We start from the raw sequence: 22,210 nt of genomic DNA, 5'->3' as shown, positions 1-22,210 counted from the left end.
GCCGCCGTGATTTTCGACCAGCCACTGCAAGCTAAGGCGAAGCGAACCAATCGGAGAAGTCGGCACCACCCTCTTCATGTGGTTATCTATTTTCACTGTGCTGGCTCGGCCCCATTGAAACCTTCTCCACTAGAGCGTGCTCCTCGCCTCTTGTCAGTCAATTATATAAGAAAAACCGCTGAATGTAGACAATGTTATTGGTTTTGAAAGCGAACAGAGGTGACCTCCTATAAACGAGGAGAGTATTTGATTGGGATGTTCAGACAACGCTGTGGGTCACCGCCCGATGTTTGCGTCGGTGGTTACGTAAATTTGGTGTCAGGAGTTTGGTATCAAAACAGTTTGGAATCATTTTACGTTATAGCGCCCTTGGTTAAAAAAATGAAGCTAATTACATCGTTTTCATTGTCAGGGTGCTAGCATTTCATCAGAAGCACTTCGGAGCCTCCTTTTGCCATCACTCTACAACTGCAAGGTAAGCATGTCATTTGAGTGCACGAAGCATGCGCCTAATCCTTGCGGCGAATATTACGAGGACTGCCAGCGATAGGGCTAGCAGCGCAACGCAGAGACGGACTGATTGCCATTTTGAATATTCCTCACTGTTTCAGGAACATGACAACGAAAGTGCATGTGAGGCTCTTGCCAACCTTTGTGTTCTCACCTTGTATCGTCGAAGCTCGGAAAGCGCCATCTGTGACAAATTTCTTTCACTGAGCGAACCGTCTTCGGGACGCACAAAACAAAGGTGAAATGTTGAACTGAATGCTAAACGTCCACCCTGTTTTATGGTAGATATTTGATATCTTAGTTGCGGAGCTGTAAAGTTATTGCGATTATTATTATATACTTGCATGACAGGGCTCTTGCATGACGTGGTTCATGACATGTTCCCTGTATTACGTAATAACGCGCTTCTTCTTATCTTCTCATTAGCCTCGTTAAAACTTCTTTTCTTCGCTTTGTTTGGTCCAAATGTCATTCTTGTTCTTGCAGTCCTTGACCTTATGTTTCACCAAGCAATAAACTTTCGTTTCACGAAGACGCTATTGGTTTCTTCCAGTAACAAAGTTTGTTGTGGCTGACGGACTCTTGTTTTTAGTGCCTTAATGCATGCACAAGGAATTTAAGGTGCGATGAGTGTCATTCAGCATCAGTTGAACGCCCAAAAATGTTAGTGATGACTAGCAAGCTCGTAAAAAATTAAATTATGGGGCTTTACGTGCCAAAACCATGATCTGATTATGAGGCAGGCCGTAGTGGGGGACTCCGGAAAATAATTTGTACCACCTGGGGTTCTTTAACGTGCGCCTAAATCTAAGTACACGAGCGTTTTCGCATTTCGCCCCCAACGAAATGCGACTGCCGTATTCGGGATACGATCCCGCGATCCCGCGACCTCGTGCTTAGCAGCCCAACACCATAGCCACTAAGCAACCACGGCGGGTCAAGCGCCTAGGCATACCGTAAAGTTGTGAGATATGGCGCACCTCAGGAGACGTGGCCTACTTTTTTGTTTTGGTATGATTTTCTATTTTTGAGAAAACGCCGGAGGATGAATACTCGCTGTAAGTTTGGATTATCTCGTTGACCGCGGAAGTAGCCAAGTGTGATTTGGCCGAAGACGGGAATAAGCGAACAATGGGGGACTCATTGCTCAAGGGGAGACACGGTTAACGTATCCCTGAACCCGTTAGGAACCTCCGAAGAGCTCCTATAGTGTCGCCGTTCTGACAGCGCCGATATGCTACATGCCAGAGTTGGAAAGCGAATATTCGTCTTCTAACTTTGTTGCATATCAGCTCGTATATACTCGTGAACATATTAGAAAGGTGGAGCTTTATAAAGCTATTGGATTGTGTTAGCCTTTTCTATTGTCCTTTATATTGTTGGCCACGCACTGGAAAGTAGCACTCCTGATTTTGACTCGATTTTCTCGTAATTTTACATGGATGAAATTTACTCAGAGAGCGTACCGACAAACCACCAACTATGGGACCCACTCATAAGAACACAATCGGTGCTAAAGCGCTCGCTATGCATTTTGTCTCGATGGAAATCTGTTCAGCACTTTGAAAGCTTTAGGGCGGGCATCAGGCAAGCACGTCCAAGTCATGCCTGTCAGTCACGAGCTGTATTTCAACGCAAAAGCCTCGTTAGCTCAGCCGCTTTTGATATGGCTGCATCTCAGCGTCCACAACTCTGAACGCAATTTTTAATATATACAGAGGCCAAGTGTATCGCGAATATGAGCGCCAGTGTTCACCGAGCTCGCGGCTTAGGTATTGGCGGCCATAAAATGTTCACCTATGCCTGCTATTCGTATGCGCAGTAACCAGCGGGGCTTGCCATGGCTGTTTTATTTGGATGACGATGCCAACCTCGTTATTTCAAGGACCGACGTTCCAAACCAGTTCACTATAAAACATTGGAAGAACGTAAGAAATTTGTTGACACTAGTCCGGTGTATTTCATGCAGCGTATACTGCCTAATGAAGATACATGCCTGTTCCGTCCTCTCTACTTTCAGTCTTCTTACCTCCACTTTATCGTTGCCAAGTATAGCCTTGAAGGAACGCTTATTTCCATAGGGCCATTGAAGATAAGGGAGCTCAGCGTAAGTGCTTGCTTCCGCATTTTGGGATCCCAATAGAGACCGTAGGGGGTAATACAGCCATACTTTTGTTGCATTATCATTATCTAAGATTGCTGTAAGATTATGAGCTGTTCATATTGTGCCTAGCTCTGCGGTACGTCCCTGGCGAATAAGGATGCACTTCGATTTGGAACCACATTTGCTGAAGAGGTAAGCGAGGTTCCATTTTTTTTTCTTCTTGAGGCCTATTATGAAACTCGAGAAGGTAACAAGCGTTTCTTATTGGCTGTTAAAGCACTATCTTTACCAGGCGATAACATAGCTGACTTTATTACGAGTCGCTGCTGTGCTTGTATTTACGCAATGAATCGCAACAGCGAAGAAATATTTGTTTGCATTTCATTATTATTTTTTTGGGGTTCCGGGAGAATTCTACACACGACTTGACTTTTTGTTGGGGTTTGGCGAACTGAACAAGAAGGGCTAACAGGGTGCTATTGTACCTTTACTTTAGTGCCAAAAGCCAATTAGAGACCTGTGGGATGAATCGCACCTAGTGTTCTATGACATTTGTGAGTAATGTAATTTCAAGTCTTTTCAGCTTACTTACCTCTTACTATAATCTCATATTGATAAGATGTTCACGATGTGATGAATAATTTTCTTTTTTCAGTCTTAGAGAGCAGCCATAATGGTGTGAAGAAAATTTATCCAGTTCCGGTGAAGATTGAGAACTTGGAAAAGAACTCAAGAAGGCACAGTGGTAAGTCACAAGAAAATAAGTGCAAGACGTTGGGCTAGTTTACTCAACAGTGTAAAAGGCGGGCAAAGTGAGACGGGCGATACAGACGCTGTGTCGTTTGTGTGCTGCGCTGTTATTACCATGTTGATCAGAAGAGAACGTATTTGTCGCCTCCGCAAAATTCAGGATCCCATTATTAAAAATTAAATTCGGGGGTTTTACGTGCCAAAACCACGATCTGATTATGAGGCGCACCGTATAGTGGGTGACTCCGGATTAATTTTAACCACCTGGGGTTCTTTAACGTGCACACAATGCACGGTACACGGGCGATCTTGCATTGCGCCCACATCGAAATGCGACCGCCGCAGCCGGGATTTGATTCCGTGACCTCGTGCTTAACAGCGCAATGCCATACCTGCTAAGCCAACACGATGGGTGGATCCCATTTTCATACGCAAGAAAATGCATACACAAACGTGTGGGTAGCGCTAGTTTCCAATGTGCGACATACAAATACCCGTATCACTTGACCTTCTTTCAGGGTTGGCCTTATGACTTCGCACGTCATGATTGTCCCCATTGTGTGTTTTCAGAGGACGGCGCATTATCTTGGCAATTGGTCAGGCGGTTCTTCTTGGTTGATCCCATCACTGGAAAGGACAGCGACAGCGCCTCCCGAAGCGGACGGCCCAAGGCCAAGTTTTTACGCTATGCCGAAAAAATCAACTTGCAGTGAGTACAGGCTTTACACGAAGTGGGGCAACTTCGCCCTTCTGGGTTTTTATTAAATAGAGAAACATTGTCAATATGCCTGCTGCAACGCACGCAGTGTTCCGGGACAGTTTGTTCAAATAAAGTATCCACAAGATGTGCTGCGCAATGGTGTTGCAGCGCCCTATCGCTAGTCATCGCTTACCTTTGCCACTGTTCCGCCTGGTTCCGCTAAAATATAGTTGTTTAGACAAACTATAGTTTCGTCCAAAACCTTTTGGTCAATATTAGGCAGCCTTGTACAAATTTGTTAAGGGGCCAATGCGTTGCCTGTATGCTAGAGACCACGTGGAGTACGTCATCCCGTATTTCTCCTTCTTTATTTTTTGTGCAGCATCACGCTCCACAAAAAAGGAAAGCCCGGCTCCATACACCCTCCTCTTATTACCATCGGTTACGCCGAAGCCTCGAGGGATGCCTACGAGCAGAACGCCAAATTGCCTGTGAGTGTCGGAAGCCCGATCCTCATGCATGGAAGACCACGCAGGAGCAAGCTTCCCAAATGAACTTGCAGAGCTTTCCGCCAGGCAAACAGGAACACTCAGAAGTGCTTTCAAAGTGCTCTCGCTAAGAGGGCAGTACGTATACCGCATTGCGGACGATGACAAACGTAGAAGAAACTGGGCACAATTGGAGCTAATGCCTCTTGTGAAAGCATCCGTTCCTTTGTATGTGCGGCTTTCCCCCTCCGACACATTCGCGAGTGCGTTGGGGCACATAGTATACAGTGGGCGGGCGCGTGGTACCGCATGTTCAGCGCCTGCGATATAAAACCAGTCATGCTACTCCTTTTTCGTCACCTTTATCACCTATGGAGTCGTCAATGCGCTCCACGCTTCCCTTTTTAAAAGACACGCATATGGTTTCGTAACCACCAATGCAGACACACCAGTCTGCATTCTGATTACAACAGCGTCAACAAACTTTACCAATGGCCTAAACTTAGTGGGATTATTTTGTGGTAATAATATAGACAGGAACAAAAAAAAAAAAGAATCCTTCCTGAGTCTTCCTGTGCAGTAATGATACGCTTTATAACGATGCAAAACTAGTTGCTACTTTTAAACTGATCTCTTATAAAGAATTGTCCCTTGAGTTGTTTAATCGGTATTCATATAGCAGAACTGAATTTCGCTTAAATGTACTGAGATACTGCTATCGGAAGCAATCTCCGTACAGGTGACAGTTGTGGACCACAAGTGATGCGAAAATTGAATGTTTAGCAGTAGTCTGCGTGTCAGCAGTTTTTTTGCAGATGGTTTATGTTTCATTCCTATTATCACTGGAGTGTAATGAGATGACGCAAGATACATTCACACTATTTCTCCTTTCTCTTAGCTTTCGTTCTCAATCACGTATTCGTCAGACTTCAACCAGGCGGCGCAAGATATGCCGGTAAGTTTTTCTGTCTTTCTGCTGTCATTTCCATTCCCTTTCGCACTCATGTTCGTCTACTGCCATATGAATGGGAGGATGAAGGAATTAATGAAGGAAGGCGAGGGGTAGTGAAAGGAAAACAATATTTAAAATGTATAAAATTAAAATATGGGGTTTTACGTGTCAAAACCAATATCTGATTATGAGGCACGCCGTAGTGGGGGACTCCGGATTAATTTGGACCACCTGGGGTTCTTTAACGTGCACCTAAATCTAAGTACATTGGTGTGTTCGGCATTTCGCCCACGTCGAAATGCGGCCGCCGTGGCCGGGATTCGATCCCGCGATCTCGTGCTTAGCAGCCTGTCACAAAAGAGCTCATAATCTAAGCGTGCGCCACGCGTCACTAAAACCAGCAAGGAACAAGCCCGCCCCGCGGCAGCTTCGACAGAGGGAGAGAGCGCATACGCCACAGACAGCCGACGCGATCAACGGAGTCTATAAACAAAAGCAAGATACGCGAAGGCGACGGTAACGAGAGAGAGAGCGCGTCGAAACATCCTCTCATCCAGCGAGCAGAGAGAGAGCGAGAGGACGACAACCCGGCTTGCGCCTACGGATGAGTCACCATCCTCCTCGACGACGCTCCGACGGCCGCGGTCGAAAACGCGAGAAACGTCTAGAAGATTCCCGGGCTTTGTTCATGCTACGAGGTCACAACTCCGATTGAAGGTTCCAAAAGCGACGGTGAAAGCAATAAAAACGCCGTGCGGGAATCGGAAGGGGGATCAGACCGCGCCGGTGAAGAAATGTGACGTGAAGACCGAGCGTCTGCGGAAGAAGGGTATTTCCCGGCAAGCTAACCGACGAGTTCATCGAGTGTCTGCATTTCCGGAAGAAGTTCCTTCTTCGAGATTTGCCTCGAGCTACGCCGAGATCGTCCGGCTCAAGACCAGCACGGATGGATACGATTGGACACTTTGTGTTCCTATTCATTCTGTACTTTACGTGTTGGACTCTTAGTGCTTGTCGTTAATTATTTTCCAGTGTTTTGTTAATACCCATCTGAATTGTATTGTTATGTGTCTAGCCGAAGTGTGCACGCGTGTATGTAACTGCCTTATTTGAAGAATATGTTTTGTTGTGTTTTGACAACTCTGGGCTCTGACTCAGTCTCTGGACCACAACCGGTGTTTGCTGGCGCACAAGAGGGCCCCTTATTAATTGTCCTTGCTTTCGTGGGGTTATTTTTGGAAGCTGATACGTCAGATTTGGAATTTGGCCCGGCGTTGGCGCCTCGTTCACGGAGTATGTGACACAGCCCAACACCATAAACACTAAGCAACCACGGCGGGTGCTTTAAAAAGATGCGCGTATCGTACGTAGTAAGAAGGTGCGTTGTGTCCCAGATGCAATCGTATACAATATAGATGCGTGTCTTACACATGCATGTTGACGAGTGCTGTAGGCACACTATTGCGTGTATCTGCTGGCTTTTCCAAATGTGCCACTTGCTTGCGGCCACTACATGAAACGTATTTCCGATGTGCTTCTGGAGTCTAATTTGGTGCGTCTCATTTACACTGCTTAACGAACTCTGTGTAATTCTGGCTGAAATATGGTTTCCAACTTTCGGCGCGCATCTCCGGCACGATAACCGTGTGATTATCGTGCGAGGTATTTCTATGCGTCAGACATACGTTGTTACCGCTTAAGTGCTTAGCTTTGTGGAATCTGGAGTTCGCACAGTCAGCCTCCCGTTATACTTAGTGGTACGGCAAAGGGTCTTTTAGTACACTCATATAGTTTTGGGTCCTTCGATGGATCCATAAAGGACTGGACGGGTGCGCATTCGGGAAATTTACCATAGCTTCAGCACCGTGTTGTTTTGATGTGCATTGTACAGTCTTTCGACATAAATTATTAAGCAGGGTATATGTTTCGGTGAGCTGGCATGCATAGAATGACCTTACATTATAGTCCGGAACAAGACACACACGATGGTGGTGGTGGTTACAACATCTTTATTGAAAATCATGGTGGGGTCTCAGGGTGGCCCCTGTTGGGGACGACTCCCTCGGGCCAAGTGACGTTTTTCAGTTGTTCCCTGAGATCGGCGGCAATCCTAAGTAAGGTCTCCCAGGTAAGTTTGGAGGAGGTGGACATGCGAAGCGCTGGCTTCCAGCTACATTTGTGCTCATAATTAATCTACACAAAAATATATACTACAGCGCAGCACTTGCGATGCTGTGCTGTATTTCACTGATACCCCCCCCCCCCCCCTAGAAAAAATGAATAATAAAAATAAACGACATAAGCGAAAGGTAACAACAAAATAGGAAACCGAGATGGCATATATGTCATCCAGCACACAATTATAACACCGTGCCACTTCATTTCCAGTTATATTCCCAGTCATTCTGTTTCGCTTAACGAGGCAAACTTGGCGAGCGTGCTGCACAGTATCAGCAAGAAATTTGTAAAATCGCGTGAAAGCAACTATTTCTGTGGTGCGTCTTTCTTTACTTTTATCCTTTCGGACAAAGTGTATTCTTCTGCGAGGTACTTTGAGCTGTGTACTTTATGATCACGCAGCATTTTCATTATATGCTCTTCTTTATAGTTGATTTGTGTACATTGTGATGCATAGAAAATAAAGTGCTTTGCCGTATGCTCGTGACTACATTATGTCATTTCACTTCAATATTGTCGCTTGTAATCACTGTGCATGTGCTATATACTAGTATGTTAGACTTAATAAGGTCTTTTATTTTTCGATATACTCACGGCAAAGTATTTTTTAAAGTCTGCAATGTTATGTCGCTAAATTGCAATGTGATATTTACGAATAAAAAAACCTTGCGATAATTTGGATGCGACCGTTCGATTGATTGATTGATTTTGCTTGAATTTATCTTTTTGCAGGTGCAGATATATCACTCTGTTCATTTCTTAGTGTGAATACTCATGCTTGTTTATTTTTTGTTTATTAATGCTCTACCCGCATTTTGTACTAATTTTTGGTGTGAAAGCACCAATTGGCGCATTGAGCGAAAAAGCCGGCGTATGTAGCAGCGAAACGGCACTTAAATTATGCGACGCCACGTCACGTGCGCGCCTCGACGGAGCAGGGCGGGTGAAACGGCACACCTGCTGCTGCAATAGCGCGCCACGTGCTGCGTGAGGGGCATCGCCGCGACGCCACGTCACCTCGACGGAGCAGAGCAAGCAACGCGGGGCGCGACGGGTTGTCGTCGGCGAAGCAGTCGCGTGACGCGCGCATGTGGGTGGTGGTAAGTGGTTCTTGAGGGAAAGGGAAAGGTTGGCGCTATCTTCTGCAGCCCTTGAGGGAGCACGGCTCAGCGCCAACGGGGAGGGGTAAGTGGGAGCGAAAGAAGGGATAGAGTGGAGACGCCATGGCTGGGCGAAGCAAAACCGGCAGGCATAGGCGGCACGTATCAGGCCGAGATGGAAGGCCTTGGCGTGCTGCAGAGTCTGCAGGGGTGTTGTGCCAGGCCGGTCAGGCCCGGGGTGGAGTGGGAGGCCGTGAGGCCTTCCCGCTTGTAGAAATGTCCTTAGAGGCGTGCGGAGAGCCCTGACGAGTCAAGGAACTCCACGACGCCTCGAAGTGCAGAAAGGTGGTGTCGGCCGGGGAAGAGGAGATCTTCCTCCTTGCCACAGGGGAGGCCCAGGCGGCGGAACTCCTGCAGGAGTGGGCCCCGCTGCTGGAGGTACGCCGGGCAGGCCAGCAGGAGATGTTCGATCGTCTCCGGCTCCCCGCAGGAGCTGCAGGCCGGGGACGTCGCTCGTCCCAGTCGGTAGCTGCGTGCTGCCGTCCAGCTGCAGCCGATGCGGAGCCGGAGAAGGAGCGAGGTCTCCCTGCGAGCCAGGCCTCGCTGGGGGAGTGGTCGTGGGGGGCATCCCAGTGCCACCCGTTTGTCTGGGTGGTGGGTCGCCAGGTGTCGCCGCAGCCTCAGTCCTGTGAAGTCGCCCTCCGTCACGGCCCGACTGAGGGGCACAGTGGTGTGGTGGGCGTCCTTCGCCAGGGTGTCGGCTGCCTCGTTGCCCGGGATCCCTACGTGGGCGGGGATCCAGTGCAGGGACACCGGGTGGCCTGCGTCCTGCAGCGCTGTCAGCCGGGTAGACAGCAGTGCGACTCCAAGGCTGGCGCTTTCTGGCCTCTGCAGGCCGAGGAGGGCTGCCCTGGAGTCGCAGAGGATGGCCGCTGGTACCCCAGGAAGCTCCTCAGAGAGTAGGTCGACGGCCAGGTGGAGGCCTGCCACCTCCGCTGCAGTCGAGCTGGCGTGTCTGGGCAGTCGACACTGCCTGCTCTTCTGCAGGGCTGGTGCCGTGCAGGCCGCCGTGGCAGAGCCGGTGTCCGGTACCACCGAACCGTCGACGTACACCAGGAGGTGGTCTCCGAGGGTCTCGTCCAGGAGGCAGGCGGCCGTCTGCTGCAGGGCGCAAGCGGGTGAGCGCCTCTTCGAAATCCCGGGCAGCTCCGTGGCGATGGGGACAGGAGGCCTCTGCGGTGGGGGCAGCTGTACCGCATTCGGCGGTGGGTTGCCAACCACCTCCTCGTAGAGGCGGCACAGCTGACCCATCCTTGAGGAAGGCCGGGACTGGAGGCGACGCAGCAGGCCTCTGCCATCAGGAGCATGGTGGAGGCGGTCGACGTGCCTCAGCCCCTGCTGCAGGAAGAGGAGCGACAGGGGCCATGCTCCAGCCTCCGCAAGGGTAGCGGCAATCTGGGAGCTCCGGGGGACGCCCAGGCAGAGTCGGATGGCCGCCCGGTGCTGCAGCTCCAACTTTTCGAGGCGGCGTGGCGGCAGCGCCACCAGCGGGAGGGCGTACCGCAGGCGTGATGTGGCCGCCGCCTCGTAGAGCCGCAGGGCCCACTTCACCGAGCAGCCCTCTCCATGAGCAAGGAGCTGCGACACGGCCTTGCGGACCCTGATGGTCTGGGTCTGCATGGCCCCGACTGCCGGTCGCCAGGTTAGCCGGTGGTCGATGCGCAGCCCAAGGTACGACACAGTCGTACTCCATGGGATGCGCACGCCTTCCAGCTGCAGCCGGGAAGCTGAGCGCCGTGCCGCTGCTCTCGGGTGGACGAGGAGGGCCACCGTCTTCCCCGTCGAAACCGAGAGTCCGATGCTTCCCAGGTAGGCGGCCGTGGTGTCCAGGGCTCTCTGGAGGGCCAGGCACACGTGGCGGCTTGACTGTGGCGGTCCCCGCACCCACAGGGCGATGTCATCCGCGTAGATGGAGCACTCCACCTTGTAGTGAGGGTCGGTCGGCAGTGCAGCAGGCAACCGGGCCAGGGCGAGGTTGAAGAGAAACGGGCTCACCACTGACCCTTGTGGTACGCCTGCTGCGACCGGACGGGGAGTGCTCCTTGCATGGCCCACGCGGACCCTGAGGGTGCGGTCGTTCAGGAACGATGACAGGAACCGCCGCAGGTTGCCGCCAATGCCCAGGAGGTCCAGAGCCTGCTGGACGACCGCATGTGGGAGGCCATCGAACGCCCCCTTGACGTCGATGAGGAGGAGCATGGCGAGGTCTCCGCTGGCCCTGGCGTCCTCCAGGGTGGAGACGACGTCTGCGATGGAGTCCGCAGTGCACCTTCGGCGCCGGAAGCCTGTCTGCTGGTCCGCGAGGAACCCGCAGGCGCGGGCCACCCATTCGAGCCGTGCCAGAGCAATGGCCTCCATCACCTTGCAGGCAGCGGAGGTGAGAGAGACCGGTCGGTATGAGGACAGCTCGTTAGCCGGCTTATTGCTCTTCAGAATGGGGGCCACGATGGCTGTGCGCCAGGCCTCCGGCACCTGTCCTGACCACCAGATGTTGTTGTAGCAGTCGAGCAGGCGTCGTTGCTCACTGGTGGCCAGGTTGCGGAGCATCTGGAGTGTCACTCCGTCTGCTCCCGGTGCACTGCGACGCTTGCCCCTCCTCAGGGCCATCTGCAGCTCGTGGAGAGTCAGCCGTGTCGCTCTCGGAAGCTGGCGCGCGCTCCGTATCTCTCTCTCCCACCCCCACTGGGCTAAGCGCTGCGCGCCTGCCGGTCTGGGTGGCCGCTGCTGCTTCCTCGGTCTCTTGTCGCGCAGGACGTCGGTGACATGCGGCGTCCTTGATTTCTTCGCAATATCGCGCAAATGATTCCGGTCTACAGCCAACATGCTAACGTAGAAAATCTACAAGAAAGTAACCTGCAATTTAACCGCAAAACTCGATAACATGCACCGCAGCAAGACTCGAAAGCATTATACTCGCAGCGCAAAACTCGAAGGACCGCTCAGCGGTGTTCAATTTGACTCATTAGAAGTGCTTAGGTGTCCACGGTTTCCTTTGAATCATATTCCACTACTGCTTGGGTCAGTCTGGCCTGCAGTATTGTGAAATAAATAAAATAAATAAATAAATTTGTGCGCTTATAATTCTCAGAAGACTAGTATTTTTTACTAGTTGTGTGCGAATATTTCAAATTTCGAATTAGAATTGAGTAGTTTCGATTCGAGAATTCACTAATCGAAGTTGTCGAATGCTCGTGTCGTTCGTGTTAAAGGAGAACAACAGTTCTTGCAGTCTACAGGCGAGAAAGGCGGATGCAAACGGAGATTTTTCTGAATGATTCTTGTTTAGCAGCACCGCAATTGTTCAGACGATCGAGTTCCTCAACAAACACACGGATTATGTTGAGGAGGAGGAGGATAATGATCATCTATGTGGCCTTCGCTTTTGTATCGGGTGATCAATGAGAGTTCGGATCTGGCACCCACAAAAAGAATCCGGTTAAAAAGAAAAGTACAGATAAACACAAAACTAACAGGCAAAAAGAAAAGCACACACACAATCACTTAGAGCAGAGAGAGAGAGAGAGAAAAAAAAGAAAACACGAAAAAGGGGGACAAACGGCTCGTCTTGTGTTCACTTAAGCGTTGGTTCACATCCCTGAACAGCCTCACCGCCTCTGATTGGTTTCTCTGGAGCGCCACCAAAATTGCACTCTCCTCTTAGTCACTTCTACCGTTTCCCATTGCGGTTCTTGTCCCTCCGGTCGAAAGCCCACCGCCATTGCCAGAGCTTCGCTGTCGTCCATGACCCCGCCGCGGCTGTCGGCTCCGGGGCTGGCAAGGTTCGTCGCTACTGGAGGCGGAATCCCAAGACACTCCATAACAATGTGACTTACTGTTTCTTCGGAGCTGTTGCACAGGGGGCATGTTCAGTCAAGGCCCACCGTGAACTTGGAGCGCAGTGACCGTGTTCGGAAGACTCCGCTTCGCGCTTCGCTTAAACTGCCTCAACAGGCCACTGCCTCCGGAATTGGCTCCTTCTCTATGGTAATCATTTGGGCACAGTAGATAGACATTGCCGTTTTCTGTAGCGCAGTATCTTGCCAGAGACCTTGCTTGACTTCGGCTGCAGGCTTCCTTAATTAGGTCACTTTTGCACAATAGTTGCCAGCCGTTGAGTAAGGATGTCTCGTTTTAAGCGGCCTATGAATTTCGATTTAGACAATACAATTTATTATTTGACCAATCTCGCATTGTTTGGATTCCTTGAAAACAATGCGCGGTGCGGTAGCACTTCCCTTGCTCTTTCACCGAACGCTATAAACTATACTATATGCATTTCGGACGTCCTGGGCCTTTCTTTATTACATTCAATGCCATTGTGCACCAGATGAGATCATACTGTATCACTGTGTACATGTATCAAATAATGTAAATTGGTTGCCGGACAGGCTCCGCGAAATTTTTCATTTCACTTTTTCAGAAATTGTAAATACTTCATACTCTATTCAATATTGGACGTTCATTTTTCTCAAATGCGCCTGTTCGAGATTTGATGAGAAAATTTTGATATTCGAACGCCCCAATCAATTTATGCTGTTTTGCCCGTACTCATTACGGATGACAGTAAAAGCAAACACGGGAAAGAGGGAGGACGCGTCGAGGCACCGCACCGCGTGCCGCACATCTTGCGACGGCACTGCATAAGATGACCGTCTTTTTGTTTATGGCTGCTGTACAACATTAACATTATTGATATTTATGTAAAAGACATCGCTTTTTTTTCACCCATGTGCCAGAATGCTCATTTCTTCCACCTCCTGACGAAACCTGCACATGTGCCATGCGGACAAGTCGATAGCACTCTGCAGCATTTCGCCATAGGGCAGGATGAAGTTTACTGTGCTGAACCGGTTTGCGAACCGATTCGTGAACCGTTATAAGTTTTGTTTCTCAGAACCGGAACGGAACCGGAACGAAATTGGAGCGCTCTAAACCCGAACCCCAACCAAATCAGGTATTTTTTTCGGTTCGACACCCTGTTTTAGAGCAACGTCGACATACATCGATTTATTTAGTAAACACTATATAGTAGACGCCTGTGTACTTTCGCGGAATATTTTTTACTATGGGGTCGCAGGCTTTTCGATTTTGCTTTAAGTATCTGAGCTTTACGTCGCTGATTTGTTTTCTGAAACTCTTTGTCAGAAATTCAAGAGTCGAAAATTGTCATCACCGCACTCTGCAAGAAGAGAGCTTCAAGGGCAATTTGTTCATGTCAGCACTTTGGTGACCTTTGCAGATTGCATTAGGCGTCCTGAGCGCCTTTGCGATTCTGTGGGCCTGTATTCAGACCTGGAGCTGGACCCGAAGATCAGGGAAAGTCTCCATTAACATTGTGGTGCGTACTGTGTGGATATGACGTGTCTGCAGGGTGTACTAGTTCGGCCAATATATGCTCACAATGCTGTAGTGTATTAATCTAGGCTCATTGGTTGCAGAACTTTCGAATATAATATTTGTCTGTGATTTTGCTCGGAGGTACGCATGATTCAAATTGATCTTATTGCTGCAGTTATTGCTTACCGCAGTGCCTGCACATGCAGAGTACGCGTGTACTGAGGATAACTATGGAACCCACAGAAGCAGCTGTTTATTGCGCTGGCGTTGTATCTAGACTGTGGCTGTACTAACATGCGCGGAATTCTGTGAGCAACGTCTGAAAATGATGGAGTAATGTGTTCGAACCGAAGACTGCTACTAGACGGTTAAGTGCTTCATAAAATATAAGAGCGACGTTGTAATGGAAAGCAAATGTACGAAGGATTGTCGTATTGCTTATGCTTGTTTTCTTTCTCTGCAGACTCTCGTCAAGCTCATCATATACACTTGTTCCAGCCTGTCCAGTATTTTCTTTGTAGTGGTTCTGTGTACATGCCTTAACTGGCTTTTGATGTATAAGGTAAGCAGTTTTTAAAAACACAGAGCTTTATTATTTTCTTTGAGGTTTGCGCTCGATAAAAATTGAGCAAGAACTTAGTGCACTAATGCGTCCTTGGGCCATTAACGGGCACCTATTACTCGGTATTTGTAGCCGAACCCTAACATGTAGGCAACTCTGATACAACGAGTTATAGTGTGCAGATAAATCTATATAGACTCTGAGCTCCGTGGTATGCATGGGTGAAGTCACAGCCAAAACGTGCGGCTTGCTGAACTTTCATATCGTTCGATCGCTGGAAAGCGGACTCTCGGTCTCGCCAAACAGTTATTGCTGACAGCTTACCACGGCTACTCCCGCAGTAGATTTTACGACACTTGCCTCCGTGGCACCTCGATGCTATGGACGTCACATCAGATTAAGGAAGCATCAAGGAACTGTGCATCAATGAAGCTGTCTGCTGCTCATTTTATAGCAGTCAACAATCGGCGAATATTGCAGACCTTATGCTGGAGCCAACGTTTTGACAAGAGGACTTATCCCTTTGTTATACAATTAACTCTTGGGGACTTCGTCGGAATGTTGGCTACGCGCTGATGCTTCCATTGAATGGAATTCTGCGGTTTTACGTGCCAAAACCTCGATTTGATTATGAGGCGTATCGTAGTAGGGGACTCCGGATTAATTTTGACCACCAGGGGATATTTAAAATACACCCAATGCACGGGACACGGGCGTGTTTTGCATTTCGCCCCCATAGAAATGGCTGGGATTTGATCCCGCCACCTCGTGCTTAGCAGCGCAACACCATAGCCGCTAAGCCAGCGTGGCTGGTGCCGAGGCTTTCCCTTGTTCGCTCATCTGTAAACCCCTCAAATCTTCATGCGAGGCCTTGTCTGCTTCTATAGCAGGTATTTTTCTTAATAGACAGTTCGCACCTAAACATTATCCGTTGGTGTCGTCGTTTTACTATAATTCAATCAAGTGAGATTTCTGGTATGTTAAACTTTCGCATTGTACCGTCCATGAAGTCGGCGTCATACATGACACTGCTGCTTTTATTTATGCGATGACCCGTTTTACCTGTCAGACAGTTGTCTCGCGTTGTATGGTATGTTGCATTTCCGTGGATTCTGAATGCGTGATGGTGCCCTTTTTTATTGCGTTGTCTACTGTAGCTGCAGGATGTTGTTCATATGCTTCTTCCGAGTCAACATCAGGAGAACGGCGTCAAACTGTACATCGTCTTTGCATTTGTCATGAAGGTAAGTTGATCATTTAGTCTTTAATAATAATAATAATAATAATAATAATAATAATAATAATAATAATAATAATAATAATAATAATAATAATAATAATAATAATAAACTTTTTTTCACATTACCATGTAGGGAGAGGCGAGGAGAAAAAGCTAAAGAACAAGCTTGATTGGCTCCTGCCTTTATCTGCAGAGCGTTAATAACATTCCATTTCAGCTTTCAATTCTCGTTTGCATATTGCATCATATATTGGAAGAAGACAGTCCGTGTGACATAGCTCAATGATTTTTAGTGCACGGAATTTTAGTTTAGATGTAGCTTGTTATGGCGCACCATATTTCATCCTGCATCACCATTTTTCTGTTCCGCGACTGTGAGGATTCTGCCTTGCCAGATTTTATGCGCGTAAGGATATTTTATAACACGAAAGCGGTGGTATATTAACAGTACATACAAAGCATGTCGTTTCATCTTTCTGACTAGACGTTCTACCTGCTCCACGTCGTGTTCCTTCAGAGCAGCGCGGACATTTTCTTCTTAGATTGGGAGAGACCACATGCTACGTCACGAATTCCGCGCCCGGGGCGCAAGGAAGCGCCACGGCTCTCCTTGGCTGGAGATGGCTCGCAGGTCAGGCCACAAGCCGGGTGGCAATCCCGGCACTGTTTGAAGTTATACTGCATGTCGTCTCTTCCTGTTTCTCGCGTAAACCTGAATTACGAACGCACTAGCGTCATCGAGGAGGAGGAGGAATAAACATTTATTCAAGAAAAAAAAAAAAGATACAGGATTGCTTGTTTCTTCCGTCTTGCAGCCTGCATCCCTGGGGGTGTGAGGGGGGGGGGGGGGCGCACAGCATGACCTCCCACTGCTTGGATGTGGGGATTGGGGGAGCGTACGGTGTGTGCCCAGGTAGTATGGTATATACAGTGACGCTTGCGCCTCGCAAGGGGGGCAGTTATAGGACTAGAAGGTGGGTTGTATAGCGTGGTATAAGCTTAGGTGCGGGAAAGCGTTAGTCTGCATTTGATGCCAGGCGACAGCGTCTTCGCGGGGGAGGAATTTGTGTGGACTGGGGATGACGCGGCGGAAGAGGTGGTAGTGTTGGAGGATGGTGTTGTACTGAGCAGGTACAGGGTCCACCTGTAAATCATGGCCTTCATGTTGCAGAGCCCGGGTGCTGTATGCTCGGGCGACAACGTGGGCTTGCTTGTTTCCGCGAAGAATCTCATAGGCCAGGTGTCCATACAATTTCTACCTCGCGAGGAAAAGTTGTGGAGAGGTGAAGGATACGCTGGGCTGCAGCGGAGAGCCGTCCTTTCGCAATGTTGCTGCAGGCAGCTTGGGAGTCCGTGATTTACTCGTGTGTGGGGCGGGATATGATGGCGAGGGCGACGACCGCTGTCTTTGTTTCTGTGATGCTTGTGTAGGGAAGTGAGGCCGACACCATTTCTTGGAAGTCGAGGTCGACCACGCTGGCCTTGTGAGCGCGGCGGTGGGCGTGGGTGGCAACGTCGGTGTACAGGGCACCTGGCAGTGTACTTTAACGCTTCTGAAGTGCTCGGGCTCTAGCCTGGCGACGGTGGGTGTCATCGAGAGGCTCAAGAGAACTCGTCGCATGTCGCGTATTTGTGTTCATTCGGTGAGATTGTAGACCATTTTAACAGCGGAGCTGTTCAAGCCGAGCGTTAGTTTGTAACGTACGAACAGAAAATGTGGGCCGATTCTGGCGGTAGGGCACAAAGGGTCCAAGCGCAATGGCACATACCCCTGTGAACTAGCAAAGCTGGCCAAGTCTAGCTAAGTATGGTTGGGACTACCCAAGCTTATAGTCACTCATCGATAGCCGATCGATAGCCAATCAATAGCTAATCGATAATCGATCAATAATCAATAAATTGCGGAAAATGCTGGGGATGACTTGGCAGTGCTTAGCCTAGCCCAACTACGTGGTCAATACCTTGCGATATCCAATCGATAGTCAATCAATAGCTAATCGATAATCTACCAATAATGAATACATTCCGGGAAATGGTGGGGTTACTCCGTAGAGCTTAGCCTAGCCAAAATACGTGGCCAATACCTTGCAATTGTCAATTAATAGGTAATCGATAATACATCAATAATCGATAAATTCCGGAAAATGCTGGGGTTGACTTGGTACTGCTTAGCGTAGCCCAAAAGCCAGGACTAGCTAGGTGCCCATCAGCTCCGCATTGCGCCTCCAGTGCAAGCAAGCTGCGCTAATTTTTTTCTAGACAAAGATTCCTGGGCTATGGCCCCATATGTGTCGAGGCTTGGGCAATGGCGTTACTGTAGTTTATGAAATAGATTAGCCTTAGTGACCGATGGTGTAGGCGTGATGGGCAGCCCCACTGCCGTACTGGCATTCCCAGTGCTTCCCTCCCTCCCTCTCCATTCTTTCTTTCTTTTGATCCCTTTACCCCTTGCCCCTGAGTAGGGTTGCGAACCGGAAACCCATATGGTTGACCTTCCTATCTTTATCCCCTTCGCCTCCTCCTTTGCACAGTTGAACGAAGTCCTGCGCCTTGTATTTCCTCAAGCGCTTACTGCACTACTCGCCGCCTTGCTCGCAGAAAAAAAAAAGAAAAAACAAGCAAGCAAACGGAAGTCTTTTCTGGTACGATTTCATGCTGGTGCTTTCGCAGGCCACTGGACTCGGCGACGCCAGCAGCAACTGCTCCAGCGTGGTGGTCGCCGATCACAAGGGCGGTGAATCGGCGACGGCGGTCAGCATCTGGCGCTCTTACTTCGTTGCCAACGAGTGGTGCGAACTGCAGTGCCATCGCAGGGTCTCACTCTCTCTGCAGCTCCTCGCGCTGCTGCTGCTTCTCAAGGCGAGAATCGTTGTTGCGAGCGGACACAGGCTGTCGACCGCGCAGCTGTGGGCATTTAGTGTTTGGTCTGAAAAAAAGCAAAACAAAACAAAACAGAATCTGACAGTGTAAAACAGTGACAGTGACAGGTCATCTGCCAAAAAGCAAAAGGCAGTAGGAGGGCTTAGGGGTCAATGAGGAGGCCGTTAAGTGCTACGATCACCCACATATTCGAAATCTCAAGTTTCTGGTGGCAGTATTTCAGCGTAAACAAGGCAGTCTTCTGAAAGACGTGCGCCTTTAGCGTAAAACTAATGCATTTGTGTATTTCTGTGCGATCCACGCCTAACTCAATGCATGTTCTACTCTCAATGCATGTTCAATTAACAACCTATACGTCCTAGGCGACGACCTTCTTTTTAGGCCAAGGTATCGGTGTGTGTGTGTGTGTGTGTGTGTGTGTGTGTGTGTGTGTGTGTGTGCGTGTGCGTGTGCGTGTGCGTGTGCGTGTGTGTGTGTGTGTGTGTGTGTTTCAATTCCTGGCTTAGCCAGCCTACTATTTAGCTAGCACGATGAAACGTCAGTGTAGTATGTTTCTTCTTATTTGCACAACTGTTCTTCAGCCACGTATACATTTCAATTGGTGGCGCGTTGCTTGCCCCTTGATAGATGAGTTTCGATGCCGTCAAAATATGCCGATAGGCCCGGTCAGACCACAGGAATAGCGGTAGGCAAGTCGCCATGTCCCTTTTTGCAGAAGGAAAAAAAAAAAAAAGACAGCGGATAATGGGAATTAGCGGAACAGCCGTGGTATAGACGAAACCCTTAAACCGCTACCGCTTCTAAACTCCAAGAATGTGTCATAATGTTCTCGAGGAAACGAACACCCTAGTCATCTTGACTAAGTTGCAAAGCCATTTAACTAACATCACCACACGCCTACAGTCATTCATCATCAATGTGAACGCTGGCTGCGCTAGTGTACAATTTTGTTGTGTCTGGTGCAATAATTTAAAGCTGGAACTGTGCGCCAGGTAGACTATGTCCGGCTTTGTCGAGAAGTTGGAAACTGGCCCTCACGCAGGAGGTCCGGGCTTGATTCGCGGTGTCGGAATGTGTTTGTATGTCCGCACACAAGTTCCGTAACAAAGGCTATATCTCCACGCCTCTTATCACTTAAATGCTATCGAATTATAATGTTTTTTTTTTTGCGCGTTCCTATGCTGTAGGGCCTGGGACTGGAATATGTGGCTCTTGCTAGCCCCGAGAGCTACTATTCGAGGACTGTGAAAAACGCCGACATCCCATTTAGCGCTGCCTGCCGTTTTGCTCTTTCTGCGTCCCTGTACCTGCTCATTGCTCTGTTCCAGGTAGGATTTTATGAAGCCAAGGCTACTCCTTAGTACCCGGCCCATTTCTCAACTCTTGGAAATATACTTCTTTCCGAGCTATTAAATAGAGCGCGCGAATACAGGGACGTGCATATTTCGCTTAAAATGTTCGAAAACAGATTTTGCTTTTACCGCTGCACTATTCTTGCTCAAATTTTACAGAAAGGTCACATTTTGGAGTCTACCTCGTTCGGTGTAACACTTGGCACAGTTGATTGCCTTTTTTTAATGCAACGTTTCCCTCGTTTATGGAGATGCAAGCAGCTGCCGCAACGGCACTAGGACAAACTTGTGTCGCCGTCTGCCGCCAGCTGCAAAAAGTAGCCGTTTAGGGAGGGTTGCCGCGTGTTCCAGAGGAGCGGGCAGCACGCGGCAACCATCTTTGAACGGCTACTGTCTGCAGCTGCCGGCAGGCGGCGACACAAGTTTATCCCACCACCGTCGCGGCAGCGGCTTGCATCTCCATAAACGAGGGAAACGTTGCGTTCTTTTCTTAAACACCAGGAAAATTACTGTGCCAAGTGTTGCACTGAACGGCGTAGATTCCAAAATGCGACCTTTCTGTGAAATTTGGGCAAGAACAATGCAGCGGGAAGGGCGACATATTTTGAACATTTTAATCGAAATATGCATGTCCCTGTATGTGGTGTGTGGTGCTAACAGAACAACCTGATGTATACGATGAAACAGACCAACGTAAAAACAGAAATTTGACCTAAGCAATGAAATAAATGCAACGCGCTGCATGAGGCTTGTGAATGTCTGATCTTAATTAAAAATGTCGCAGTTCCGCCCGATAGGCGAAGCATCGATTGCAATAGCAAATAGCTATACGAAGTAAGAATAGTAGTTTTATCGGCCGTATAAACGTGTAAACATTCGCTTACTAACTAAATTAACAAGCATGTTGTCAGGCGCGCACGAGCAAACATGAACACATCTCACTCGATTACCGCGGAATCTCGCTGTCAAAACGCTGGAGTGAAGAAGCGTGGCGGCAGCAGCGAGCGAATTGACTTTCGTGCTTCAACGTCGACTAAGCGGCGAAAACACAGTGCACACGAAGATATCAGCACTCGGTGCACTCTGTCCCCTTCACAGCTCGCTTTCGAGTTAGAGCCCGCGCGGCTGCGCTATACCCAGCAGCCACCTTACCTATGTAATCTTGCCGCTGATACAGTGTTTTTCTTAAATTTCAGACATTTCTAACCTCTAAAGTTTTCGAACGGGAACTAAAGCTTGCAGTCCGAAATGTGTCCTGTGCACATAGTGCGGCTTATGTGACGCCAACTGCATGTACACTAGAAACATTTCTCGTGTTCCTCAAGTTAGATGATAGTGTTTAGTTGAACGTCTTACTTTTTCAGGTTGTTTTGCAGAAGTTCATCTACGAACGATTTTATGAAGACAAGCTTCAACACTTTATTGACCTTTGCTCCGTCAGCAATGTACGCACACGGAAGTATACTTTTTTGTGTCATGCTATGTAGATCTTTTTTTTTCGTGATTCAGTCACGCATTGTTGAATTTTATAGCATTATGCGAGTGTGTTTCATGTTGCATAAAATTGAGCTTTTAAAAATGAGATTCAATTGTTCAAGGTCCTCAAAATATGAAGATGAGGACAGCGGAAGCTACAAATTAGAGCATTTTTTACTGGGTCTGCTCACTCTCACTATGTCGAACATTTGCAATGAACATTGATACGGTCAATATAAAAACTGCAAAACACTGTCGAACTTTTGTTTATGTCACATGGACGCGTTTTATTTGAAATGTTGGCAACAAATACGTCGCCGACTTCTCTACAACATCTGCAACTTGTCGGTGTCGCCCAGAGTGAGCAGAAACTTTCTTTTTAGCAGGCCGTAGTTTTCAAGATGCAGACACACACAGACGGGCTTGTCTGCAATGTCTATTTTAATTAGACCCGCCGTGGTTGCTCAGTGGCTGTGGTGTTGGGACTGCTGAGCACGAGGTCGCGGGACCGAATCCCGGCC

At 48.7% G+C, this 22,210-nt stretch overlaps 1 protein-coding gene across 1 annotated transcript in view; it reads left to right on the top strand.

The window, feature by feature from the left end:
* LOC119436199 (meckelin) overlaps positions 1 to 22,210 on the top strand; it is a 61,147-nt gene that overhangs the window by 27,305 nt on the left and 11,632 nt on the right. Inside the window, exons 7-23 of the mRNA XM_037702979.2 lie at positions 413 to 475; positions 612 to 748; positions 2,333 to 2,438; positions 2,531 to 2,617; positions 2,744 to 2,806; positions 3,111 to 3,168; positions 3,270 to 3,359; positions 3,935 to 4,073; positions 4,447 to 4,555; positions 5,451 to 5,507; positions 14,082 to 14,180; positions 14,643 to 14,741; positions 15,899 to 15,985; positions 16,466 to 16,612; positions 18,652 to 18,840; positions 20,049 to 20,189; positions 21,578 to 21,658. Coding sequence (XP_037558907.1) covers positions 413 to 475; positions 612 to 748; positions 2,333 to 2,438; positions 2,531 to 2,617; positions 2,744 to 2,806; positions 3,111 to 3,168; positions 3,270 to 3,359; positions 3,935 to 4,073; positions 4,447 to 4,555; positions 5,451 to 5,507; positions 14,082 to 14,180; positions 14,643 to 14,741; positions 15,899 to 15,985; positions 16,466 to 16,612; positions 18,652 to 18,840; positions 20,049 to 20,189; positions 21,578 to 21,658 — 1,752 coding nt within the window. The remainder of the gene's footprint in view (positions 1 to 412; positions 476 to 611; positions 749 to 2,332; positions 2,439 to 2,530; positions 2,618 to 2,743; positions 2,807 to 3,110; positions 3,169 to 3,269; positions 3,360 to 3,934; positions 4,074 to 4,446; positions 4,556 to 5,450; positions 5,508 to 14,081; positions 14,181 to 14,642; positions 14,742 to 15,898; positions 15,986 to 16,465; positions 16,613 to 18,651; positions 18,841 to 20,048; positions 20,190 to 21,577; positions 21,659 to 22,210) is intronic.

The sequence above is a fragment of the Dermacentor silvarum genome, chromosome 1, assembly GCF_013339745.2.
Source record: "Dermacentor silvarum isolate Dsil-2018 chromosome 1, BIME_Dsil_1.4, whole genome shotgun sequence".
NCBI lineage: Eukaryota > Metazoa > Arthropoda > Arachnida > Ixodida > Ixodidae > Dermacentor > Dermacentor silvarum.
This window is presented reverse-complemented; position numbering and strand designations above follow the sequence as displayed.